Below are 18,241 nucleotides of genomic sequence, written 5' to 3'. Positions count from 1 at the left end.
CTGTCCTGTTTCCTGTCACTCAGCCAATTTCTTTTCTGCTACTGTCCCTTTTAGTCCACGACATCAAAAGTCTTTTGCAAATCCATACCCATATCCATGAAATAGCATCAGCCTCATCAATGTCTGTGTTAGCTCTTCAAAAGTTTATTGCCTTCACTGAAAATTAACGTAGAGTTTCTGATAGTTGTGAGCAAGTGGAATATATCTAAACTGAATAATCCTTAGTTTAATTATGCAAGATTCCAAAAGTTCTGTTTTTTAACTTAGCTGAAACAAAATTCAGGTTGCACTTTAAAAAATTCAGAAATCCAATGCTATTGATACTATCAATAAAGTAAGTATAGAAGATGCTATGAAATTTGTTCAGATTTCTAGTGGCTGATTGTATAATATGTCTAAACTGACACAATTATTCAAGTTTCAATTATTTATGACCAAAATCTGAATTCGGAGTGATTTTTTCTTGCTATCATTGCATTTGCTCAAATTTGTTGGAGATCCTAAACACGAGATTTTATTGATGAGAAGCATAACACTTCAACACTTTTGTCAGTACGTGAGCACTCAAAAGTCAGAAGTGACACTTGCTTAATTTGTGTCCCATTATGTTTGTAAATGCTTAGGTGCAACATTATTATGCATGCTCAAATTTTAAAAGTAGTGAATTGTTCATGGTGTTGATCATGACATTTAGAGCGGGGATTTGTGTATCACTCTTAATTTCACATGTGCCTTCATAACTACTTTTAAGTAGCCTTACTTCACCAGCAATTGCATCCACTTGTAGGTTCCAGGACAGTGAAAGGACATTTCTTTTAAAAGGATGTTTTGCTCTGTAGTAGTGTTAATGTATACTTAATATAAGACATGTAAACCTATTTGGAAATGTGACAACATAAATCAGTTGAAAATATCAGCTATTTAGATATGCTTAAATTATTTTACCTGAATATAAATAATGATTTTTGAACCAAATTACACAATATTGACATGAACTAATATGTTGATGTTTTCTTCACAGGTGGTTCATTTGTTGGTTTAAAAAATACTCCTGGTTTCCGACCTTTGAACTTGCTTCAGGTAGGATTCATTGCAATTGTAATAGAGTGTCCTGTATTATTCTATTTCATTGTCACTTAAAGTCAGCTTCCCTGCCCTGATTCTGAGATAACAGTTGCCTGTGATGTTTCATGTTTGTCACTCTGTGCTACTTTTGAAACATTGAACATGCAAGTTTATTCTGGTAAGTCAAATTTTAATTTTGCTCAAGGTCAGCCCACAACTTGAAATTGAGAATTCCTACCAGCAAATCATGATCGGGGTCCTATCAATCTCACAGATTTGGATATTTGCTAGTACACATTAAGAACAGGATTCATTTTTCACAGAATCTCCATTTTGTAATTTTGAATTATAGCCTCACTTTCCTTTTCTCCACAATACTCCTGCTTCCGATAGAGATTGAATCAAAATTGATTTTTGTAAGTCTTAAGGAAAACGTGTACCTTTGAGCAACTACAGTTTTTACTGTGTAAATTTGCCACAGGTTGGAACCAAAATGCTTTTCTTAACACCGAAGCTAGGTGACATTGTAGACAGGCACAATTCCTTTCCCAATCAAAGCTGCTTTGTAAACTCTTGATTTTGCAATAGCTGAAGTCTGAATTAAGTTCAGACATTCCATTATAAGGTTAATATTAGTTGCTACCAATTAGGAACTCAGAATTAATGATGAACAGTTACTTTAAGCAATAGTTATCCTTCATTTGCCACTTCATTTGTTAGAATCATCGATCAGTGAATGAAAAGCTTTACAAACTACCAAGCTCATCAAACAAAAGCAGGTGAATTGGGTAAGCAGTAACTCTGGAAATAGGAACAGAAAAGCATTGGTAGCAGACTGCACGTACAAATATTACTACAAATTTTTAGGCCATATACAACATAAACTATAGTTCAAACTATGCGGTAATAACATGCTTATCACAATAAGGATTCTTAAAAGTTTTCCATGTCACCAGGATTGTTTGCAAGATAAGTTATTTTCACTGATCTTTGATTTTTTTTCTTTAAAGCTGTAACTTAGGCTTAAATATTACTAAGATTGAGGGCACTGTATACGTGTGTATTGTAGAGTCATAGAGTTATATAGCACGGAAACAGATCCTTTAGCCCCACTTGTCCAAGCTGACCAGGTATCCTAAACTGATCTAGCCCCATTTGCCAATATTTGGCCCAAATCCGTCTAAACCATTCCTATTCATATAACTATCCAAAAGCCTTTTAAATTTTGTAATTGTACCCACCTCTACCACCTCCACTGGTAGGTTGTTCTATACATTCACCACCGTTTGTGTGAAAAAGTTGCCCCTCAGGCCCTTTTCAAATCTTGCCCTTTTCACCATAAACCTATGCCCATTAGTTTTGGACTCCCCTATCCTGGGAAAAAGACCTTGGCTGGTTCCCTATCCATTCTCCTCATGATTTTACAAGCGTAAGGTCACCCCTCAGCCTCCAACACTCCAGGAGGCCCCAGCTCTCTAAAACTCAACCCCTCCAATCCCGGCAATGCCCTTGTAAGTCTTTCCTAAACACTTTCAAGTTTAACAACATCTTTTCTATAGAAGGGAGACCAGAATTGAACGCAGTATTCCAAAAATGGCCTCACTAGTGTCCTGTGCAGCCGGAACATAATGTCCCAACTCCCGTACTGAATGCACTCAACCAAAGAAGACAAGCATACCAAATGCCGCCTTCACCATCCTGTCCACCTGTGACTCCACCTTCAATTGTGCACCTGCACCCCTAGGTCTCTTTGTTTGGCAACAATCCCTAGGGATCTACCATTAATGATAAGCCATGCCTTGGTTTGCCTCACCAAATGCAACACCTCATTTCTAAATAAACTCCATCTGGCACTCCTTGGCCCATTAGCCTATCCGATGAAAGTCCCGTTGTACCCTGAGATAACCTTCTTCACTGCCCAGTGCGTCACCAATTTTGGTTTCATCTGCAAACTTACTCACCATACCTCCTGTATTCACATCCAAATCGTTAAATAAATAACAAAAAGCAGTGGACCCAGCACCAATCCTTGCAGCAAACTGCTGGCCTCCAGTTTGGAAAACATACCACCAGCTTCTATCTCCTCCCTTCGAACCAATTTTGTATCAAAATGGCTAGCTCTCCCAGGATTCCATGTGATTTAATCTTGCTAACTGGCTTACCATGTGGAACCTTGTCGAATACCTTCCTGAAGTCCATATAGACAATGTTTAATGCTCTGCCTTCATGAATCTTATTTGCCACGTTTTCAAAAAAGTCAGTCAAGTTCGTGGACAAACAATTCCCATGCACAAAGCCACCTTAACTATCCTTTATCAGTCTTTGCCTTCCCAAATGCATGTAAATCCTGTCCCTCAGAATCCCCTCCAACAACCTACCTACCACTGACTTCAGACTCACCAGTCTATAGGTCCCAGGCCTTTCCTTACAACCTTTCTTAAATAATGGCACCACACTCGCTATCCTCCAATCTTCCAGCAATCACCTCCCTAGTTACCCACAAAGTTTCGAGATACACCTAATCAGGTCTCAGGGATTTATCTACCTTTATGCGTTCTAAGACCTCCATCACCTTCTGTAATACGGACACTTTTCAAGATGTGTATGTTTGATCAGCAATTGTTTCGAAAAGAGTTCCGAGATATCTGTGCTGCGTGTCTGAAGGATGATTCATCTGTGCCATTCCTGGCCTTCTCCCCAGGGCCCTGCTCATTTTCCTTTTCAGATAATAATTCAATTTCTCTTTAGTGTCTCAATCAAAATTGCATTCACCACATTTTTTGGCTGCAAACTTAACCAAGGTTGTGAGCAACTTTCTGCACATGTGTACAATGCATTTTTTTGCCAACTAAGTTAAATTTGTGCCTCTCATTCTTGATTCTCTACCACTGGGGACAATTTTTCCTTGTCAAGTCTGTTCAGTACCCTTGATATTTTGAATACATCAATCTCCTCTCAAGAAAAATTAGCACAAATAACATGTAAAATAATTAATACATTCAGCTATCTTAACTACATTGTTTTAATTTTGTTGTTGAGATTCTATGTGCCACATTAATGTCTGCTTTGGAAAAAGTTTATGTTAAGCCAGTCTGTTCAAACAACACTTTTGCTTTCCTAAAAATAAGAGAGTTAATTTAATGGCTAAAGTAAGATAAGTCATCTCTTCCTCATGATTAATTCAATTGTATAGCAAATGCTTTGTTGCTCCTCCTATCTGATGCATTGTGCAATAATTTAGCATCAATATAGGGACCAGATGATATCAGTGATAATTCACATTCACTGACAAACCCAAATTGGTGGAAATTAAGAGATAAATGCTGAGTTTGAACTGATTTGACGTACCTAAACAATATTGCAAAAACCAACAATCATTTTAAATTGAAATTATGAGATATGGAGAACCAAATAATTTCAGCCAGTCAGAAAGTATAATAGAAAAGATAACTGAAATGAGTTAAACACTGAGCCTCATTCACACAGTTACAAGAAAAATAACATGAAAATTAAATATTATGTCCAAAGAACAGATAAAATTTGAAACAGTATGCATTATGTTTTATTAATTAAGCTGCTGTTGTGTTATAGTTATTTTAGTTTGAGAATTTAAACTATTAATTTCACGATTTATGGCTAGTAGCCCTTTGCTAAGAAAATTGTATGTTAATTTGATTTGACTTAAAACAATTTCTTTAACACTGATGTGGTAACCCAGTAAAATTTGCATGCATTGATATTCTTGATTTAACAATTCAGGACAGGTGCTGTAGTGCTTCAACATATTGTGCTTTCAAAGTCCCATGCGCAGTTTTACAAATTTTTACTCTAATTTCTTTAAAAAAGCTTTTCGGTGTACTGATGTGTATTTCCATATCTAAATGTCATTGAATCTTCAGCTAGCATTTCCATTCTAGTTTGGAATTGCACCAGTGAAATTCATAGTACGTAAGTGTGTTTATGTTCTTGCATCATTTCTATTTGGGTCATGCTGCCACATCTAACAAAAAATTTGTTCTAATATGAGGAAGACTCAGCTGAAAGTAATAGCCAAAATTTCGAAGGCAAGTGTTCCAAGTGCCTCAGTCCAATGATGACATTGGATGTATAGATAATTGATATAGTTTCCAAGAATAATTAAGATCTTGTCTGTGCAATAGTATCTAATATTTGAACAATTACTCAAGAAAGCCAAATCTTTTCAAGCCTTCACCAGTATTCTGCACAGCTATAACAACGGGATAACACCGACACATAGATATGTATATATGTGCACGAGTGAGCACAGAAAATTATAAACATTTGGCATGTAAAGTCTTGAAAATAGGGCAATGAACTGAATGTGGAAAATACTTAAATGACTGTATCCTGTCTGAGGTAATGATTATTGTCCAGACTGCCACTAATTAAACAAAAACATCTGTCCTTTTTGGGATGATACAGTGGCATGCTCTGCTAACAGGCATGATGTTTTAATTCATCATATATCTTTTAAAGATTCTACAGTGTGTTATCTTGAAGAATTTGAGTATAACTCACAAGCAGAGAAGTATACATGCACAGAAGGAATATGATGACTGGTTTTGATACATAATCATTATTGGTACATAGCAATGCATCTAATTGTTTCAAAATTTAGTAAGAGTCACTTTAGTAAGAGTTCGTTTTAGCAAAGTATTACAAGTTCCTTGTGCAGTTCAAAAATAACTTCTGCTCAAAGTGAAATTTTCTTGGAAGAATGGTAATTGCACATCAAACTTTGGGAAAAACAGAAATGTGTTTGAAATGAAAGTAGAACTCAGCACCTCAATGCAAAAGCCAAGGCTTAAGTGTTTACAGCCATCTTCAGCCAGAAGTGTCAAGTAGATGACCCATCCCTCCCTCCCTCCCTCCCTCCCTACCAAGGATGTCCGCATTGGAGGCCCTAGTGTTAAGCCAGTTCTATTCACTCCACATGATAATGAGAAAAGATTGAGCACTGCGAGCCGTAGTCCCTGATAACATCCTGTCTTTAGTACTGAAAACTTGTGCTGCAGTTCATGCGTCTAGCCAAGTTGTTCCATTATAGGTACAACATCAGCATCTACCTGACAAGATAGAAAACCACCAGATATGCTCGCTTTACGAAAAGCCAGACAAATCCAGTCATCACCACTGCAGTCTATTGTCATTCTTCAGCAAAGTGATAGGAGGATGTCACAGACAGCGCCTTCTAACAGCACTTACTCAGCAACTGCTCATCAATGTTTACTATGGGTTCTGTGAGCACCACTGGGCTCCAGACCACACTACAACTTTGGTTCAAGTATAGACAAATACTGAATTCCAAAGGTGAGGTGAGAGTAGATGCTGTTGAAATCAAGGCGGCCTTTGACTGAGGCATTTGGTAAAATTGAACTTGTTGAGACTCAGGAGTATTGCATCTGGTTCTGGGTGCCAGACATTAGGAAGGATATGAGAACTTTGGAGAGAATGCAAAAAAGATTTGTGACAATGTTGCAGGAATGAAGAACTTGAAGTCAAAGATGGTTTGGAGAGGTTAGAAATGTTTTCCTTAAAGAATAGGTTACTATGAGGAGGTTTGATAAAGATATTTAAAAGCATGAAGCATTTGGACAGATTAGGTAGGGAAGCATCATTCCTAGTAATGATGTAGGTGAGAATGAGCATGCATGGATTGGAAGTGATAAGAGAATCAGCAGTGATACGAAAGAAAAATGTTCACACAAAGAGTGATTAAGATCTAGATATCTCTGACTCGCCCTGTGGTGGAGGCAAATTTAACTCAAATGCTCAAAATGAAATTACACTTATCACCTGAAAAGTAGCAATGTGCAGAATTAGGGCAGAAGGCAGGCAAATGACATTTGTACTCATTCAGAAATCCTGTCCTCTAACAATTCCATGATTCTGAGGGGAAATTGTCTACTGATTAGAGTCAAACCTCATCCAAAAGAAGATGGTTGTAGCTGTTACAGATCAGTCATCTCGATCCAGAGCATTCGTATGTGTTCTTCAGGGAAGCACTCAGTCATATTTAGCTGCTTCATCAATTACCTTCCCTCCGTCATTTGTGGAGGTATCACAGATAATTGCAGAGTGCTCAATCCCATTTGTAGTTCCACATACTGAAGTCTGTGCCTGCATGCAACAAGATTTGGACAACATTTGAGTGTGAGCTGATTAATTGCATGTAACATTTGCACCACCTGTGTCAGGCAATGACCATCCCCCAGGAGACAATTTCCTTCCCTTGACATTCAATGGCATTGCCTTCAGTGAATCTCCCACTATTGTTCTAAAGTTACCATTGATCAAAACTTAACTACTTAAGCATAAGAACAGATCAGATGCTGAGAAGTCTGTGCCTAATAATTCACCACCTGGTTTGCAAAGCTTGCCACAATCTACAATGTTTAAGTCAGGAGTGCGACAGAATATTCCCCACTTGCCTGGCTGGGTGCGGCTCCAATAAGATTCAGTAGCTTCGCTATCATGCTGGACAAAGCAGCCCACTTAATTGCCACCACATCTGCCGAGATTAACCTTCACTCTTTCCCCACTGACGTGTAATGGCAGCAGTATGTACCAAAAAAAAATGCACTGCAGGAAGTTGCAAGGCTCTTGTGACAGTATGATCAAAACTTGTGCCAAATGCCACCTTGAAGAGCAAGAGTTCAACAAGACAGTACACACGTTTTTATCCAGCGTTCGATTTTGCCTGTGCATACCCTAGAATTCCCAATATCATGCATTTTAATGCTGTTAATTGGCATTAATCAATCAGACATGATAGCAACATACTTTGAATACTGAGGGATTAATAAATGCCATTTTTTTCTCTTTAACACTACTGATTGCTAATTGTTTGTTTCATGTCTATGTTTCGTATGCATTATTCCATGGCTGTCCTTAGAAACTGCCTATTCTCTATATTCCTTTGCATTTGATTCTCTTAAAAGTTATACCTTGCTTTCATATATCTTTGTTGTGAACTTATTCCTGACATGAAGAACTGTGTATTTGTACTTGTGACAAGTGAATGAACAAACTATTATACTTCAATCTGAATTCTTTCTGAAGATGCTTTAATTTCTAACATAGCACCTTTTGAAGAGGTTAGTAAACAAAATTGGGCGGTCGGGAGCAAAGATTTGCGGATGCTGGAAATCTGAAACAGAAACAGAATTTGCTGGAGAAATTCAACAGGTCTAGCAGCATCTATGGAGAGAAGGCAGAGTTAAAGTTTCTTGTTCATCGACCCTCCTTCAGATTCCCCAGTGTTCTGATGAAGGGTCACTAGATCTGAAACGTTATCTCTGCTTTCTCTCCACAGATGCTGCCAGGCTTGCTGAGTTTCTCCAGGAATTTCTGTTTTTGTTTTTGATCTCCTGGAATTTGGGATCATATATTGACATGGTTAACGGATGAAAAACAATAAGAATAAATGGGTTTCCAAGTTTGCTGATGGCAAAAACTAGATTGAAATGTAAATTGTGAGTATACTGCGAAGAAGCTTCAAAGGGATTTATTTATCCATGGGATGTGGATATCACTGGCGAAGCAAGCATTTATTGCCCATCTATGACCGTTCTTGAGACTTTGGTAGTGAGCTGCCTTCTTGAACCACTGTAGTCATGATGTCTGCAGAAATCCACAGTGCTAAAAGGGCAGAAATATGAGGGTAAAAATGTGATGTTAATCATTTTAGTAGGAAATGTAAGAAATGCAGATTTATTTCTTTAATGGTAAGAGATTTGGAAATGCTGATGTTCAATGGGACCCAACTCTCCTTGCCACTGATTTGGAAGACAACTGATATGTGGGCCTTTTCTTGCTAGACAATATGACTACAGAAGTAAAGCAGTCTTGCTGCATTTGCAAGGAGTCTTGATAATACTATAACTGGAATATTGTATGCAGTTTGGCTTTATTACCTCAGGAAGGAGATAGTTGCCATAGAGGGCATGTTCAGCAAAAGTTCACCAGATTGATTCTTGAAGAGAGAGTTTCTAGTGTCTAAGGTTGAGCAGAAAGAGAGATGATTTTATTAGATGTGAGGGATAGGAGGGTAGTGTGTAAAGAAATCATTTAAGGGAGAAAATCAACCTTGATCTAGTTCAATAGTGAAGCAGGTTCGAGGGCTGAATGACCAACCTGCTTCTATTTCCTAAGGTCCTATATGTGTTTTCAATAAACTAAAATATAGATTCAGTTTTACGAAACAATACATTTTTGTACTTACCAAGTGATGAAGTCAAATATTCTCTGTTCAGTGATATTTATTCTGTTGTGCTTTGCATTCAAGAAACCTTCAGGAAACGTAATAGATTTGTTATGTTTGCATCAGCTTCTCTAATATACAATCAAATATACTGTTTAAAAAATATACAGTGTACTATTCCAGTGAGTATTCTCGAGAGACCTAGGGTGTACGTACTTGTTTTTTTTTGTGGGCAACAGGTAAAATTCAGAAGGCTTTTCTTTTAAAAAGGGACTCATCCTTAGCTTTATAAATAGGCATAGAGTAATGCAAGGAGATGCTGCAAAACCTTTAACAGTGGCATGTTGGGTTCCAGCTGTAGTATTATGTCAAAGTTAGGTACCATACTTTAGGAAAAAATTTAAAATCTTCAAGACAGTACAGAAGAAATTTGTTGGAATAGCGCAAAGATGCAGTGACAAGTGAATCTGAGACCGTTTTCTTGAGAAGAGGTTTATAAGGGGAAATTTAGCAGAGGTGTTCAAGATCATGAAAGGTTTTGATAAGTAAATAAGAAATAATCATTTCCAGAAGCAAAGGGTAAGTAACCAGGTTTCAGTTGTTTGACAAAGAAGTCAGGTGGAAGATGAGAATTGGTGTTATGTAAAAAAAATTAAGATTTCTATGGTTTTGCACTAACTGAAAGATCAGTGCAAGCAATTTAAACAATAACTTTCAAAAGGTTATTTCATAACGGGAAAGATTTGTACAGCTGTGTGGGGAAATGGCAAGCAATTGAAGGAATTGTCTGAAGAGAGAACAAAAGAACATGAGCACTCATAAAAGTATGATAAAACATACCCAGCAATCTCATTTTCTCAAAAGATGTACTTCAGTTTTCTAAAGCCCAGCTCTACATACTTGTCGCTATAGGTCTGGTAGCATTAGAGAGGTGATAAGCTGTTACGGTTCAGGCCTGTGACTGTTGATCAGAACTGGGAAAAGAAACTGAGATGGGGTTTATAAAAAACAAAAAGGAAAGTCTGTGATCATGTGGAATGTGTAAAAAAATTAAATGTCTAAAAGGCTTGTGGGACAAGTAAAGAAGTAAGATATCTCTAGAGAAAAAATGAACCACAGAATTATGAGTGGCTGGTCGGTGAAAGATATGTAAGATAAAAGCGAGATGGAAAAAACAAAAAGAAAATATAAAGAAAACAAAAAGGAGGTAGAGTTTATGATCTAAAATTTGTGAAGTCAAAGGGAGCCAACATCCAGACCAGTTAAATGTCCAGCAGAAAGATGAGATTCACCACTGGAATGCAGCAGGAAGCTCATGATAGCAAGTTCACAGGGCAAGCAAAGTGGAGAATTAACATGGCAGACAACTCAGATTTGTGGGCTGATTGGAGGTGTTTTGCAAAGTGGTCACCCAGTCTGCATTTGGTCATCTCATTATTGAGAAAACCATATCACAAGCAGTAAATGCAGTGCTAAATTGAAAATACGTGAATCACTGGTTCATCTGGAAGCATTGTTTGAGACCATGATGGTGGGAAGGGAAGAGATAAAAGGGTAGCTTTTGTTTGCGTGAAATTGTACTGTGGGGAAAGGTGGAGAGAGTAAAGAGTAGACCAGGGAATTGTGTGGAGAGCAGATCCTTCAGACTCCTCACAAGGGGCACTTTGACAGTTCCAACACCCCACCCTTCCCATTAGCACCTTACCATATAATTGCAGAAGATGCAACATACGCTGTTTCAGCTGTTCCTTTCTCAATGTCTAAGGTCCCAAATCATTAACAGTTAAACTTGTTCTTCTTTAAATTTAGCATACTATATCCTCTGCTCGTGAAATGGCCTCCCTATTGGAGCCAGCAGAGTGGGTAACCGCTTTGCAGATTATCTCCATCCAAAGTGCAAACGTAACCCTGACTTTACAGCTGCCCATTTAACTCGCCATCATTCCTTCCTTCAGATCTGATATGATAGACATGTTTTCAGAGACTACTTAAACAAGGCTGAAACTGCCTAATCAACTATATTTTTAAAAAATATACAAAGGAAAATGCTGGTGCTGAGTTATTTCACTGAAACATTATTTGCTGGGGTGGAATGCCATAGAAGAAAGCTCCACAAGTTCCAACAAATATTCAATATTTTAGCCATATGATCATGTGTAATTTAATTCTGTAAACTGTGTGTCAGGTGTTGCTCCCCTGGTTGAGCATGATCAGCGAAAAACACTAATGTTGTGGTATATGCACTGTTCCGGTGAAGCTGGTTTGGAAACTTCCAGTCTGTTCACAAACATGACCCTGAGCTACCACTCGCATTTCATGTTAATCCTTCACATTGCTGCCACTCAGACCTTGCTGACCTCAGCTTCTTGCTGTGAGCTCAATCCCAGCTTGAGGAATAGTGCCTCAGTGCACACTTTTCAACTTTCTGGATGCGACAGTTTTATAACATTGACTATGCCTTGTTTTTGTTTCCTTCTGCATGCTGGTTTTTTTTTTGCTGTTTTTGTTTTTGGGTGGCAACTGTTCATAATCCTGCCATTAACATTTTCTCTTCTAGACATATCTTTCATTTCTTCACTCATACCGTAACCAGTCCCTTTGGCCTTGCACCTCATACCATGAAATGATTTTTCATTAATCTCTCCAACCTTAGCATAGATATTTCATTTTGTTCTTTCCCCAACATCTCCCTTTCACTTGTTTCAAAACCTTTTGCATTCTGACGAAAGGGCATAGATCTGAAACATCAGTTTTTCACCATGAGGAGACCCTGTCATGATGAAGATATTGAAGACATTCAAGTCCCACCTCATAGTCATAAAGATCTACAGCACAGGAAAAAAGTCCTTTGGCTCATCACAACTGAATTGTTCAAAACCAGCCACTGAACTATTCTAACTTTGCCTTCTCTGTTTTGGCATCACAAATGCGCATCTAAATACCTCTCAAATGTTGTGAGGGATTCTGCCAGTCTTACAGGTAGAGAGTTCCAGATTCCTACCACACTCTTGGTGAAAGTTTTTCCTCATGTCGCCTCTAAAACTTCTGCCCTATCTTAAATCTGTGCACCCCCCAAATTGATCCCTCCGTCAAGAGGAAAAGTTTCTTCTATCTAGGCTATCCAAGCCCCACACATTTTATACATCTCAATTATGTTCCCTCTGTATCTCCTCTGCTGCAAGGTAAGCAATGCCAGTCTGTCCAATCTCTCTTCATAGCTGAACTGTCCAGCCAAGGCAACATCCTGGTAAATCTCAGCACCCTCTCCTTCCTTCACTGTGGATTCCAGAACTGCACACACCAAGGTGCTTCCCATGGCCTACCCATGTTTGTCTTGCCCAAGCACATCATCTCACATTTATGTGGATTGAATTCCATTTGCTGGGTGGATGTAGGCATTAAGTTGTCATAGGGAGACTGAGCAGCCATGGACAATGAGTAAAGGGGTATGGGCTGACATAAAGCATATTAGGGGCTATGAGAGGTGAGTGGAGATCTTTAGGTGGCTTGGCTTTGGTGAGACATGGGGAAGTCTGTGGAATTGAAGGTAAGTAATTGCTGATGGAATATTTCAATATTTGGTCATAGCCCTGAGCCAGGCTTCGTGCTCAGCCCACTTCAGGAACCAGCAGCCTTATCAATCCAAATTGGCTAAAGGTTGAGATAGGAGATCTACCTGACCCAGGAACAAAAATCAGCATCACTAACTCTCTTCCCCATAGATGTGTAACAAGTCATACAGCCCCCTATGTTTATTTCAGATTTCCAGCAGTCACAGTACTTATGATCAGGGTCTAACAGATGAAAATATTGGTTTTGAAAGTTTGGCTTGTGGTTGGAATGCCACCTGATTGCTTCGCAAACCAGATGTATTTCTTTCAGTACCCTTTAGGATTTGGAGGCAAGAGGCTAAATCAAATCTACAGATATCAGAGTTGTAAGCAGTCCACCTCTCAGCAAGGGTATTAAGTCTCATACATGTCTCAGTGGCTGAATTACAAATCCTCCCACTATTGCCAACTTGTGAAACTTCAGATATTTGGAAAATGAAATACAGCACCGAAGAAATCCATCACCTTTTTAACTGTTTCTTTGTAACCTTTGACAATACAGTAGCTGTGAGAAAGTGCATCCCGTCTCCTAAGTGAAATACCTGGGCAGTGTCAATTTGAACGTAGACACTTGAATCCACAGAAGCAAAGATAGTAGAATACTGATTAACAAATGAGATCATACATAATCATGATATTTCGTGAAACTGATTTCATTCACGTGGATTGCCAAGTAGGGGGAATCGTTTGATTAACCTATTGTTCCTAACTGTGCTACCCTAAATGTAATTCCACACTGCGGTTGACTCCTGATGTTTTCTGAAATGACCTAGCAACCTGCTGTGTTCATCCAGTTCTACACCGTGTTATGTCAGATTCTCCAGCATTGGCAGTTCCTACTATCTCTGTAACAAGCTTAGCCATGTTGGGATGGGAAGAAATTATGCCCTTGTCATCATGACATTTTTCAGACATACTTTGAAAAATGATAATCAATTTGCTTTTCTATGTAAGGTCTTAAAATGCCTCTGCCAAAAAAAGAGGTGTAGTTCTAAACATAATACAGTGTAATCCAAATTTAGATAGTTGTTTTGTCTTTATTTTACATTTTTAATCCTATCCCAGCTGTCAAGTTGCCCGCCAGTGATCTTCAATCCACTACAGCAGCAACAGCTCCCCCAGTTTTCTCAGCAACAGTCATCCCAGCAGTCTGCAATCTCCAGCCCTCAACAGCAGGGAGAACAGGTGCATTTTCTTTACATGTTACAAAGCTAGTAACTTGACTCACTATACAGCAGGTTGCAGGACACAACAATGCGGTTGTGAATGCAGCTTTTGAAATGACAAGAATGTAAATCTTGAATATGGGGAAACTAAAGCTACAAGGGCTGGGATTTTCCACTTAATGCACTTGCCAGCACATGGCATTCCCTCACTGTTTCTTTATAATGGACAGCAAAATTGAAACTGACAGACACTCAAACTTGCTTTGCAATAATGGTGAAATTTATAACTAACATTCGCAAGCTTAATCTGTAGTATCAATGTAGAAACAATCTCCCCTGAGAAAGTTGATTTGCAAAATATAATTTTTAATCTGAAAACATTTTTAAAAAATATTTTGGATTAAATATATTGCTTCATTAAAATAGATTAATATCTAGCATTGTCAACAAATCAAATAAATATTGTTAGCATATTAAATCATTAATGAATAAATTTGAATGCTAACATTAAATTAGAAAATATTTGAATATTTTATACATCATTCTGTTTGCTTGGAGATGGTCATTTCATGGTTACAATGAATCATAACCCTGGTCAAATTCCCTGTCTAGGACTGGAGTGAACCTTGGTCTTTAATTACTTAACTCTCCTCAATATCAAAACAATAACTTGGTGCTTTTTGTGTGCAAGGGGGTGCATCGGTCCTAACTTGTATTGTAGTAGTGACATCCATTAATTAAAAAGTCAATGCTCAATCTATGTGGCGTCTATTTTGACATTACATTCCATTACTTGTAAAGCTAGTGATACTAGAAGTGACCTTTCACAAATGTTCATGTACAGAATTTAATCATTTAATTATGATGAAGTTTATTTCAGACCAATAAACTTTTAGGATCGCTTGATTCTCTTTGCTCGGAAAAAAAAACCAAAACCAGCTGAGACAAATTGAAGAATGAAACATAACAGCAAATGTTTATTGCATCACAAAAAAAAGCAAGTGGGCCATACAGGAGATCAAAGGTTGAAACCTGTAACTTGAACATTAATTGGTCTGTCTCGAGCCACTTATATTACATCAGTCCTATACCTATAAATCTATTAACATAAAAGTTAAGAGATTTCTACGAGTTTTATTTCATGTCCCACATCCAACTGCAAATCTTAGAGCAAACAGCAGTTACCCTGGCCAATAATTGTACTGTTCACTTAAGTGGTTAATTGTTCCAGGATTCATTTTCACTGTTATTGCCGAATGTTAAGCCATGTTATTAAATCCACAAAAATTCAGCAGTACCAATGGCAAACTTTCATGGCAAATGGTTAAAGTTGCTTTATTTGTGTCAGCTTGGGTAAGATGGGTTGTTGTATTGCTTTTTAAAATGCATGATGCTTCCCTTTTTTTTGCAAACTTCAATGTCGCACTAAACTAGGATTGTCTTTCATGTTTCCTTCTAAATATCTTCATTCATTCTGGATCACATTTTCTCACTTACTACTAGGCTGTTCCTTCAGATAAATTGTTGCAATTTGTGTCCCAGAGAGCATTGTTTGCTAGGGGTTTGAACAATCCTTATGTAAATGAATGTATCAAGATAATTTTTTGTAAGAGCTACTTCTGAGGTAGAAGACAATCCCTTATTAATTTTTGAGGCTAATTTCTGGCAGTAAGCATACTCCAAGCTTGGAGTCCAGTTCAGCATACAATTCCTATATTAAGGATTAGTTCTCTCTGATAGAAAATGTAATTACTTTCCATCAGCCAACACTGAACTGAAGTAATTAAATCCAGTCATTGTTATCTGCATAAGCATAAAGATTAGGTCCATTGGTTTCTGGGAAAATGAACAGATGGTGTACAAACTATGGGGTGATTATTCTGAATCTCGTATCTAGACAGAGGAGGTTTACGTTTGACAAATTGTTCCTTTGGCAACGATTACTGAATCTTTCAGAATAGTTTGTGGCTACATTAGCTTCTTTAAATTATCAATTAAAATACTGATTCCTTGGTATGTATCATTGTGGTTCACTGAAGTTGGAATCCATGATATTTAGTCTAGAAAATTGATAAATAAATAGTACTTCATACTAATGCAAATATCATAGAACTCAGATGTAGGAACTCTGTTCTGTCCAGCAGAATTCTGACCAGGCTTCAGCTAGCCAGGAGCAGGCTTTAACAGCTCAGCAGACTGCAGTCATCAACCTGGCAGCAGGTTTTGTGCCTCCACAGGCTGCAGGTACATACTGTTACTTTCACCTTTACATTTGTGTTCTTTTCTCTTCCTTTTATTTCTGTCTTCAGTAACTTTCTTTCAGAAATGCCTGACTAGTTTATCAGCCTTATATTTTGCATCTATGAGCAGCTAATAATTTGTTTCTCCTCCCTGACCCCTCACCACCCCACCCCCTTGGAGTCTTGTCATGCCACTTTGAGTCAAACACATTGCTTGACAGTGCACATATTAAAAGGACTGCACCAACTGTTTAAAGGCCTGAACGCATGAATTTATTTTGTTGCACACAATACTTCCCCTTGAGCTTTTTCCCCTTCCCTTACCCCACAAATGCACAGTAATTCTTCATGGTGGTTTGAAGAGTGTACCAATCCATTTCCATTTATCTTCGAGTTGCTGATTATACCAAGTATTATGGAGGTCTGACTAATCAATTGATCAGCATGCATATTTCCATTAAAATTGAAGCTATTTAACCTTGAGTACTGAGTGTGCATCATTTTGTTATAATGGGTGTCAGAAGATTGGTGTGTTCATACTATTTTCCATAAATTCAGAAAGCAAACAGATGTTTTGAAACAAAACTGAATCCTGAGAAACATGAGATATCTCATTGAGTTTCTATTATCTGAAATACTGTTAAAGCTTTTGAAAGCTTCCACAGCTATTTGCTAAGATACTTTCAACCAAAAACTTGCAAATCTTTTTTTAATAGCAATGAAGTAAGTGCACCCTCAGTATATTTAACAAATTACAGATGTGTAATCTTGTTACATTCCATAAAATTACTTAGCTATGTTTCTGATTTAGACTAATAGGTGAATTCTACTGATCCCCTTTCTGTTACAATCTTTCCCTATCCTGGTTCCCCCCCCCCCCCCCCCTCATTTGAACCTCTTGTTGTCCCTCCTTCTTCCTCTACCTATCTCCCTTGTAGTGTTGTCTCAGCTTGGCTCTGCTATGAACAGACCTGGGCAAAGCCTTCCTCAGCAGAGACTCCAGCTTACATCTGCCTTGCAGCAGCAACAGCAACAAGCCTTGCAGCAGCAGCAACAGATACAAGTAATCCAGCAACTTGGCTACAATTACATGAAATAAAAAATTCTCAGCTCCAAAATAAAGAATGGAGAACAGTCTGAGCTGCTGCCCAAAAATCTAAAACATTTTGCTTATTTGAATCTGAAAAGGGTTAGCAGTCAAACTTGGGCAATAAGGATGCAATTATTTAATCACTTTGGAGCACTGAATTTACATTAATGACATCCTAGCCATCCACCTCTTTCTCTTGTACTTATGCTCAAGAGTGCTTGTGGCACATTGAAAGAATGAGAACCACTGCAGGCAATGTTATAAAGGATACTGCTCACAACCCCTCCCAAAAATTTTTTTAAAAATTTATTTTTTTTTGCATACCTGCAGTTGGAATCAATGTCAACTGTGCGTTATGGAAATTATTTTCTATACAAGGTGCTAGTGCTCAATATGATTTCATTGCAATTTGCCTTGGGTTAATGTTGTTCTGCTTTAAAAAAAAGTCATACCACATTGAAATGATTTGAAACAACAAAATATACAATTGTTTAACTTGGGATAGTACACTCCATTACAGTACTGAGCCTAGCACAGACGCCTCTTAGAAGTTGCTGACTTGCTGCGGTTCTGTTACCATCTACATCTGCATCCAACTGAAAATACTAAAGCACATTTAGATCTGACGTTGACTAACAAGCATGCAGTTAGCTCTGCAAGAACAAGTGTTTGTGTGTCAAATTGTCTTAACTCTTCTGTGCCACTGGTGCTGCTTGACTGTAGTCATTAAATTTGTGGGTTTAATTTTCTTTTTCTGTCTCCATCCTTAAACACTTCCAAAATGTTTAAATTGATTCATCTCTTTGCTGTCAAGCCTGCAATTTGGTCATCTGAACATTTTTCTC

The 18,241-nt window shown here is 37.9% G+C and overlaps 1 protein-coding gene across 12 annotated transcripts in view; it reads left to right on the top strand.

Annotated features, from left to right (window-relative positions):
- Positions 1-18,241, top strand: part of supt20 (SPT20 homolog, SAGA complex component) — a 60,577-nt gene that overhangs the window by 39,867 nt on the left and 2,469 nt on the right. For 2 of the 12 annotated variants that reach the window (XM_048532395.2, XM_048532396.2), the window contains 4 exons: positions 1,022-1,080; positions 13,966-14,085; positions 16,211-16,310; positions 17,245-17,369. In XM_048532395.2, coding sequence (XP_048388352.1) covers positions 1,022-1,080; positions 13,966-14,085; positions 16,211-16,310; positions 17,245-17,369 — 404 coding nt within the window. The remainder of the gene's footprint in view (positions 1-1,021; positions 1,081-13,965; positions 14,086-16,210; positions 16,311-17,244; positions 17,370-18,241) is intronic. The other 10 variants (XM_048532400.2, XM_048532399.2, XM_059646724.1 and 7 more) reach the window with 6 other exon arrangements.

Source organism: Stegostoma tigrinum, chromosome 6 (assembly GCF_030684315.1).
Source record: "Stegostoma tigrinum isolate sSteTig4 chromosome 6, sSteTig4.hap1, whole genome shotgun sequence".
In the NCBI taxonomy this organism is placed as follows: Eukaryota; Metazoa; Chordata; class Chondrichthyes; order Orectolobiformes; family Stegostomatidae; genus Stegostoma; species Stegostoma tigrinum.
This window is presented reverse-complemented; position numbering and strand designations above follow the sequence as displayed.